The 10,503-nt window shown below is 32.5% G+C and overlaps 1 protein-coding gene across 1 annotated transcript; it reads right to left on the reverse strand.

Annotated features, from left to right (window-relative positions):
- Positions 1–953: 953 nt before the first annotated feature.
- On the reverse strand, positions 954–9,008 carry LOC138331167 (malectin-A-like). The gene is made up of 4 exons (XM_069278637.1): positions 8,573–9,008; positions 6,948–7,127; positions 6,532–6,589; positions 954–5,542 (listed from the first exon to the last, which is right to left on the reverse strand). The coding sequence occupies exons 1-4, from the start codon at positions 8,960–8,962 to the stop codon at positions 5,319–5,321; spliced, it is 852 nt and encodes a 283-aa protein (XP_069134738.1). The 5' UTR covers positions 8,963–9,008; the 3' UTR covers positions 954–5,318.
- Positions 9,009–10,503: the final 1,495 nt, after the last annotated feature.

Genomic DNA, 10,503 nt, shown 5'->3' on the forward strand with positions numbered 1-10,503 from the left:
CCTATATTGTACAATAGTAGAAAATCAGATGGGGTTTCAATTTCTCAAAGGACTACAGCAGACGAATTGGTATTTTTCTTCAGTTACAAAAGTTACTTACTTTACACCATTGAAAAGTTTGAGCTTCTAATTTTACTTCAAGATAAAAATAATTTCTATATGGACTGAAGTTCTGATCGTGCATGCACCAAAAGCAAAATAAAAGATTTTATATTATTCTTTGTGTTAATTAGACATATATGTACACAATTAAACACCAATTATTGTTCAAATGATGAGTATCATTTATGCGCTGTCGGCGGTGGAGCATTTTAACAATTTTAATAAATTAAATGGTAATTATCATAACGTGGGTCGTCTTATGTTTCCTGTCATCGTCCTAATTACCCAGTGTTAGTTGATAATCACTGCGCCAGACAGCAAAACAGCAACACCAATCTTCGCTATTAACATTGTTTACGCGGGGAATCCTGCATTTGGTTGGTGTTATAACATCCTCTTTAATAGGCCATTTTTCGTATTTTGTTTCGCAAAGGTAGGTAGTGGGCCTTTAATCTTATGTTAAAGATGCTCCACCGCTGACAAATGGTATTTTTTCACTATCAAAAAACAGGAGCAGACGATTTAGTATTTTTCTTCAGTTACAAAAGTTACTTACTTTACACCATTACCACCATTGAAAAGTTTGAGCTTCTAATTTTACTTCAAGTTAAAAATATGAAAAATAATAAATTGCATCCCGAAAAAATTCCGTGTCACTATATCCTATATGGAATGAAGTACTGATTGCGCATGCACCAAAGGCTAAATAAATTACTTTGTATTATTTTTTGTGTTAATCAGACATATATATACACGATTAAACACCAAATATTTTTCAAATGGTGAATATCATTTATGCTCTGTCGGCAGTGGATATTTTAAAAAAAAAAATGATTAATAAACAAACCCAAATCAGTTTATCTGTTTTTAATGTTATGTTGCTCCTGATAGTTGGCAGAGATTTGGATGATTTTTCAAAAGTCATATTTAGTCTAAAATGGTTTTACAACATATTAAAAAAGAACACACTCCGCTAAAACACATATTGCAGTAGGAGACATATTGTGAATCCCAATATTCGAACATGAAACACAAGTAACCACTACAGTTTCACACAAGGCAACATCATATTATTATGTTACTATTTCAAAACATTGTTCATGTATTTGAAATGGGAAAAGACACTACTTTGTACTTTTGTACATTCACACTATCATCCAAGTTATAACTTTGTAATTCCTTTCAAAAAAGTAGAGATTTGTGTTAGTATTTATCAATTTTAAAACACACTCACCCCTGAAGACACATTTAGACTCTTCTAAATCAATGAGTAGACCAGCCCATTATGAAATTTCCAGGGTGAATGTGTCAAGATCTATACTATGAAATAAATTAGTTAACAGTTATCTTTATTTATTTTGCTATGTATATATAATTCTAATAAGAATTTGAAATTGGTAAAACTACTTTTTTTAAATTTGTTAATCTGAAACTATGAGATATCCCTAAACATTTTCTACATTGCATAAATAAAAGTAAAAGAAGCAAACCAATGATAAGTTCAGACAAAATAAAAAAGTTTTGATTAAGCATATCGATACTTTATATTATATATACTGAATGGGAAAATAAAAAAATTATGTAAACCAAACAAATTATGATCATCACTTTTCTTGAATAAATTGCTGTATTTCTAAAAATAAATGTAAATATAGTAATATCTAGGTCATTTGAATACCTAGCTAAAATTTACAGCCAATCCCATAACTACACCTTGTCAAAAGGTCAATAGGTCAAATAACACCAAACCTCTACCTATTTGAAACAGCAACCAATCAAACAAACATACAAACAACAAAAAGACACAATTAATGTGGTCAAACCACAGGTGCCTGTCGCGTTTCTAAAATACTGTTATGTTGGTACATAATGTATGTGTATTTTACATATTTTAAAACAAGACAGGCACCTGTGATCAGATATTCAAGAGACATATATTAAGCTAAAAATAATCTACAAAACAAAACATGATTGCAAACATCACCTTCATAATTATATATAATATACCAATTCATAATTACAAACATTAAATCCCTCAGAAACATCCCGATACAGTATTTGGTCCGTGGAAATGATACTAAAGAAGAGGTATGTCTTTTATCTTGGTCTCCTGTGTTTAAACATTGCTTCTATATCTCAATCATAGGGACCTGGTTCAAATTTCTTACCAATAGTGTAGATAGATATATATATTACTGATATTAAAATATATATGTAAATATTGTTGGTTAGAAGTTTGTGCCAGGTCCCTGTGATCTCAATCAATTGAGCAAAGTACTTATATATTTTAAAATATATATATATATATATTGTCGCTAAATATTTTAATTCTTAAGCAGAAGCATTGAAACAAAAAAACAAATTGCACAAAGTTATTTCATAAATGAGCTAGCTATTCCCTCTTTGCAGATTGCAGAGTAATCTCCCTTGTGGGAAGGTATTGATTGTGGCATCATTATTTCTCCGACGAAAAATCTATCGTTTTCTCTGAAAAATATGGAATTTTATCCACAAAATCATGACGAAACAATTGACATCTACCCACAATGGTAGTTAAGTCTAATTAGTATAATATACCTGTCTTGTTATGCTACGAGTTCTTTGTCACATGATCAAAATAAACCTACAAAATTGTCCCGATAAGATTTCTCTATTGTTTTCTATAGTATTAAAATACTACTTAAAACATTAACGCTATGTATGAAATTTTCAAACTACCCGTTAGTAAAATGATTTAATATTTGACTCCTTTAGTCCTCAGTCTATGCATACATGCATAAAATAAGGCTGTGAAGGTTGTAGGGGTTAGTCTGTCTTTTCCTATCAACAACTTTCATTCACTGAGATTCTGTTTTGAAATCTTCATCTATCTAAATATCAAATAAACATTGATTGTGATGTTTAATGGAACACAAATACAGGCTGATCTACTGGTCACACAATTCAATTTGGACGGGGTAACATAACAAATAGTTCAAGTTGTTCTTTGCACTGATGGAAAATGAGGGGGAAAAGTAAGACAAAGGAATGTTGTCATTAACGAAAAACAGTACAACAAGAAATGATGTCATTAAGCTTGTATATCAATCTTTTTATGTAAGTGTGAACATGGTAATTGGTACCTCAAAATATTAATTTCAATCACAATATATATGGTAATATTTTGGCTAATTGCAGAATGATTATGGTATTAAATAAAAGTTTATTACTGTAATTGAAGTATAAAACAATATTTACTATTATATTAAGGTTATTCTCTAATTTAATTCTGAATTATTTTAGCATCAACTCGCAATGAGAATTTGAAGCTCACTTATCTGTATACTGAATTTTTGTAGGGGAGATATCTCTTGTTCAAAGCAGCGTGAAATGCAAGCAAAAATAATGCATGTTATGCTACCGTTTTCTACCTACCATATTCGACCCAATAAGAACCCAAGGCGCTTAAAATTGAGAACAAAATAAGGGACGTATAACAGGCCAGGTTTAGAATAATCTCTTTAACAAAATTATTGCACAACGACAATGAATAGAGAAATTTAAAGAGGTTTCATAGTTTTGTCTCAATTTTAATTGATGCGATTAAGGGCAGGGGCACTTATGGACGCTTATTGAGTCAAATATGTTTTTTTTACTTTCGGATCCATCAGAGTTACTTCCCCTTGTTTTTGGATTACAATACTTTAGGAATACTTATGATGAGGTAAACTGTGTGGATGTACACATTCCTTTTAATGGTATAATCTCGAGAAAGGTTTACGAAAAACATTCTTACTGAAAATTCATACTAGTTTTTTTTATACCGGTAACTCCTTTCTCTTTACCAAATCAACATTAGTAACACATTCCTACAAAGTTGACTTTAGACTGGAAATGATTACCACAAAGACACTTTTATAATAGTTTAACGAGGTATCGTCATCTCAAAATTTACAGGAATATCACATGATTTCCAAGAAAACTTAAAATCTTCTATCATTGAGGTGAGTAAAAACATCTGACACCTGCTTCGTCTCAGGTGACCTAAAAATGTGTTCATTAAACTTACAATTTCTAAACTGCGTTTTTATGATAAAATATACCCAGTACAATAATTATTAAAGCAAAAAATATACCAATAAATCATTTCTTAGAGACTTAGATGGTCAGAAAATAAATGAAATACTTTGTTGACAAAACTGTGATTTTGGTGACTGCATGTCTTTACATAAATAGGTTATCTCAAAGAGCCCTATCATTTTTAACGAGTAAGCAAGAAAAATGTACATCAGACAAAAAGATTATATCAATTTCGATTCTTTTTTAATAGACAAATACATGTTCATTTTAAAGATGCTCCACCGCCGACAGAGCATAAATGATATTCATCATTTGAACAATAATTGGTGTTTAATCATGTATATATATGCCTAATTAAAACAAAAAATAAAATAAAATAATTGATATTGCCTTTGGTGCATGCGCAATCAGTACTTCATTCTATATACGATATTGTTCCACAGAATTTTTTCGGGATGCAATTAATTATTTTTTATATTTTTAACTTAAGGTTAAATTAGAAGCTCAAATTTTTCAATGGTGGTAGTGGTGTAAAGTATGTAACTTTTGTAACCGAAGAAAATACTAAATTGTCTGCTCCTTTTTTTAATAGTGAAAAAATACTATTTGTCAGCGGTGGAGCATCTTTAACTGTTATATGTGGGGATGTTATATTTTCTAACATTCACCACCAAAAGCACAGGTATTCTTTTGTAAAGCTTTACATAAATTCTTATGTATATAGATCATATAATATATATAAAGATATAATTTTAAAAATTCCTGGTATAACCATATTTGCCTAAATGTACAAAACTGCCTTGGCATTGTTCTGTATACTTTCAAACATACACAATTTCAATTTATCTTTCACTTTGCATTCACTTTTCTCACTTTTGCTATAGTATCACATCATGTTTTAGACGCCAAATTTCAATTTTCACCTTTTTACTTTCTCTCTGTTATCATTCAAAACCATATTGAATTAACTCTTAAACACTCAAACTCACTCCTCTCTTTCATTACAGCAACCAAATATTTCAGCTTTTAAACACAAGTAATGATCTCATTACATCAACACATGTAAGAACTTTTGAACTTTCACCTGATGACATTTGACCTTGATAAGTATGACATTTGACCTTCATTCTATGTTCACCCCTTATTTAACAATCCCTTCAGAGTTTACAAAGGCAGAAGAGAAGAGGAATGAATGCACCTAGGGCCATTATTACAGGAAGCAGCATTGTGCTGGTGTCGTCTGATGCGTAAGGGTCCTTGACCTTGGGGCCTGAAGGTCGTCGCGCCTTGGATGGCCTGTCGGAGGAATCTTCTTCTTCGTCAACCTCTTCTTCCTCGCGAGGTGTTTCTGTTCCGGGTAATGAAGGTAGCTTAGGTACATCTGAAATTATTGTTCAGAAGCGGAACTTTAGATAATTCATTCACACCTCAAAAAATTGGTACCATGTTTGCAGTCATTTATATATATGTTCCCTAACAAGTGCCGCCCTTTGTTACAATTTTTAAAGTGACCTATATGCTAATCCAGGCGTTTATTACGGCAAATATGGTATCAGTATAAAGAGAAAAATTATAGTTCAATACTTTAGATAATTCATTCATACATCATAAAATTGGTGTTAGTATAGTATAAACTATAAAGATTTTTAATTTTTGGATTTTGTATGTACATGTTTACACAGGCAAAATATCTTCGCCTTATTTGCAGAATTACTTGATAATTTATTTGTGACAGTCTGCGACTTTAAGCACTTGTCCAATGCATATGACTAGTAATTTTCCAGCCTTATTATAGTGTCAATTGTAATGAACTACAAGTAGTCCGATTGGACTAGTGGCTCCTCATTTGATTAATATCTTTAAATGCTACGTTTACAAGAGCAGTGGTCAGTTGCATTTTTTCAACACATTTTGAGTACATTCTTTATGCGATTATTTTAGTCTGGATACATCATTTTGTGAGAATTTGTGTTAACAAAAGCATCCAGGTTGCAATTTGGGTAAAAAATTGTAAACTGATCATGACTGAATTGGAAGTGCAGAAGCAAAACGGCTGTATATTTAATTTGGACTAGCTAGTGATAAAATAATCGAACTAGTTAAAAATTTGGGGTTTACTAATCCAATTTAATAGCAGCCAAAAAATAAGCGTCGCAAACTGTTGATATAAAATAAAAGGTTTTACTTAAAAATCCCAACTTGTTCATTTAAATCAATTATGGAAATTATTGGATAATGCATCATAACTTACAGCATAGTGCAGGACATAGTAATTATATTCTATATTAGGAACTAGCTTACGAGACATATTTTATCAAATTGACAAATTCTATACTAATGTTCACACAAAATTCAATCAAAACTGCTTACCATCAATTGTGCCTTTCATTAAATATATAGCATTAATTTTCGGATTATCATAATCCCCCTGAAAAGAAAAAGATTTTGCATGAATAAATTGTCTTGTAGGTAATTCTACAAGATATATTTATCAATATGAACCCATCATGGCATTTTAGAAAAAGTCAGTTTCCCTTTTTCAAACACATTTTCACTCCTGAAAACACATTTAGGCTCTTCTAAATCAAAGACTAGACCAGTCTATTATGAAATTGCAGGGCTGAATGAGTTAATAATGAGACAAGTAAAACAATGAAAATGGCTACCCCCAGTAAAAGGAAATAACATCTTCTGTTGTATTTATTGATTATCATATTTTGTAAATGTCTGTCTTGAATTGATCATCAGTTATAAAATAATCATTGTGACATCGCTATTCTAAATACCTTCATAAATTCTACTAAGAGTTTGCTGTTGATCTTGGATGTTTCCCCGTTGACTTTGAGCTTCCCTGATCTAATTGTGAATTCTATAAGTTCATCATGTGCCACTCCACGTCCAACTTTACTATATATATCCAGTTCATCCACAACTGTGTGTTCTCCATTTAGTGTGACATCAAATACCTGGAAAATATGAATCAATATAAATTGGGTTAGAATGTCAGCTGAATAGAGAACAAACAGACTTATAACAATCAAACATATGGTGAATTAAAATGTGTTTAGATTTTTCTTCTAAAACTGCCTGCAGGAGAAAAAGAAGAGAATGTGAGCTTTGCAAGCAAACTTGGTCTTGGCACACCACAAGGCACAAAACAGAATATTGTTTTCTTGGCATTGATGGATCTGCAAAAAATTTGGTCAACTGAAATTGGAGGGTCAAAACTGAGACTATTTTAACTTTAAGAAAAGCCTGTAGACAGGTTTAACAAAACACAAAAATTATGGAAAAGTGTCCTAGATTATCCTTAAAATCCACTTTGGCATTAAAATTGATTTCTAAATTTTAAATACCGTATTCGATCCAATAAGTGCCCATATCCCTATTAGCGCCCCTCCCCCTTTGGATTCCTCAATTTCAATTGCTCTGGAGTAAATAAAGACTTAAACTATCAAAACTGTATAGGTTTGCACTTTGTTTTTGCAATTATTTTGTCTTATTACGCATCTTTTCATTTTTCCAATTTTCTAAACCCCCTGGGCGCTTATTGGGTTGAACAAGGTATGGCCCCTACATGATAATGTTGCAGGAAAATTACTTCTTTGTTAATGGCCCATTATTGTAAAATTCTTGAAAATGACCCATGCATTTTTTTCAGTAAAAACTATCCTAGAAAATAGCCTCTAATTCAATAATTTGAATAGATAAAATAAGATTGGATGCTGTAATGTGTACTAAACAGTATGTATAGTTTTATCTTAGTGTCACGATTCAATAGAGAAGTTATGGTCAATCAAGACCCTTCGGCACTTTCCATAAACAAGTAGTTTTCTCGTTTACAGAAAGTGCTAAAGGTTTCCGATTGGGGTCATGGTGGCTAAGTTGTTAAGATGTACCAACATATTAGCCCTCCACCTGTGGGATGTGAGTTTCAATCCCATGTCAGACAGATGCCAGGTACTGTCTGACCGATGGTCAAAGGTTTTTCTCCAGGCAGACATCTACTCCGACTTTCCTCCAGCTCTAACCTGGCATTTTCTTAAAAAACACTGGCTGTTACAGAACATGACATTGGACCAATGAAACTAAATTATTTGATACATGTAGCATAACAGACTATATATTTTTGTGCATCGACACAATGCGCACAGTATTGTTATATTAAAACCCTGGGCTCTCCACGAGCTCCACAACCCATACATAGTACTTCTGTATCTGTATCTGTCAGATACTTCCTTGTTCATTTCCTCATATGAAGGACATTTAGAGTCCTTTTCCTGGAACTTGCTCAATTTCTATACTGTACATATGCCTGTAGACGCCATTAAATTTCTGTCCTTATTTTTTTTATAATAATGGGTTATCTTGTAGATTAAGAGGCAAATCAGAAAGACAAACGAGTAGTTACTTTTTGATTCGGCGATGTGAACCAAACTTCACAGAACTTTAGGACTAGGACATATTCTCCGTCTCCGCTGAGTGGAATGTCGTATCCAAATGTCGACATGTGGTATCTCTCAGTCTGATACAAAATCTGGTCCTGTGCGACCACCCGTGAAACCATCAGTGTCTTTCCGTAATCCGACGAGATCCCGATTTTCAGTGAATCCGATTCGTAACGGATGCCGTTGATGTCGGTGTGCGCTTCGCCCCCGCAATTCACTGCCCATATCACTTCACCTATACCTAACGATTGAGTAATTAATGATAAAATCGTGCATATAAGCAGCAGCATTTTTTTTCTATGGCACAAACAAAAGGTCATATTTGCAAACACGCGACCACATACAGTCAACATGTTTTGACTACTTGTCCAAACCGGCGAATGTCCAGGAAGTGTGAACCACAGCGCCACCTGTTGGCAAGGGAGAGTACTTTTGACAGGTGGTCGCTTTTGATTCGTCAATATTTCTGTTCGGGTTGACATGTCGAGCTCATTCGGTTTCATGTTCCATGACAGATACGCGCGATCCGCAGCTAAGAGAGCGCGTTTGTACTAGCAGACGTTGCTATGGTTACCATTAAATATATCATGTAGATTGATTAGCCTATTATTGTGTCTTCGGTAAGTAACAGTTTGTAACGTGACATTGTATGAATCACACACATGTACAGTAACACTAAATATTAGTTGACCTACAGTACATGTAACCAACAGTTCAATCATTTTGATAATAGATGGTCGACGATAAAAATAAGGTTTTGAATATTTTACCTTTCATTAAAATATCTTGGACAAAATAAAATAGGCTTCATCTTCAACCTTATGACTATCACAAAAAATACACTGCCTTTGTCATCTAGGAATACCGCTGAATCTACAAGTTTCAACGTTTAACGAATGGGCATGAAAGTTAATGGTTTTACTGAGATGATCCTGTATAATAAGCTTATCAGCGATATATATTAATATATAATGCACTTGGAAGAACTTTCAAAGCTAATTCTCATTTCTTGGATAAAAATGTCTTGTAAACGTTGTTTACGTTCAAAAAATCATTTGGAACATTCTGTGCAGAACAAAAATCGTTTTTCAAATGACATACCCAATTTTCTTTGCAATTAGGCTTTTTATATTAAAAGGCCCACTAACTTTACGGAGCAAAATTTAATGATGCTCCGCCGCCGACAGAGCATTAACGACATCAATTAGTTTAAACGATAACTGGTGTTTAATTGTATTTATACAATGTATGTGTCAAATTAATACAAAAATACATACAAAATTATATATTTTGTTCTTGGTGCATGCGCACTCTGTACTTCATTCCGGATAGGATATAATGTTATGGATTTTTTTGGGGATGTAATTAATTATTTTTAATATTTTTATCGGAGTAATAAGAATAAGAAGTTCAAACTTTTCAATGTTGGTAATGATGTAAAGTTTTGTAACTGAAGAAAAATACTAATTCGTCTGCTCCAATTTTTGATAGAAAAGAATACTATTTGTCAGCGGTGGAGCATCTTTAAAGGTTTCTAAAAATACTTTTATAGCATAAGAAAATATATATTGTCGGCCTAAGACGAGTTTACTAAACATATGCAAGATTTTCTGCGTGATATATGATAATAATTGAGATTCATATCGCTGTTTTGCCCTCTGCATGGTGCAGTGATAGTCAACTACCGTGCGGTACTTAGGGCGGCGGGAAACATAAGACGACCCGCGTTATGAAAATTTACATTTTATTATTTGTTCAGAAGGCGATGAAAAGTGTAGTATTAACAGTAAGTTAATAACTTTTGCGGCTCTATAAAATAATCGATCTTGTTGTACATTCTCATTTAAAAAAAATCAATAAATGAAACCAATATTTCCCAATACATCTTTCTCTT

Source organism: Argopecten irradians, chromosome 9 (genome assembly GCF_041381155.1).
Source record: "Argopecten irradians isolate NY chromosome 9, Ai_NY, whole genome shotgun sequence".
Lineage (NCBI taxonomy): Eukaryota > Metazoa > Mollusca > Bivalvia > Pectinida > Pectinidae > Argopecten > Argopecten irradians.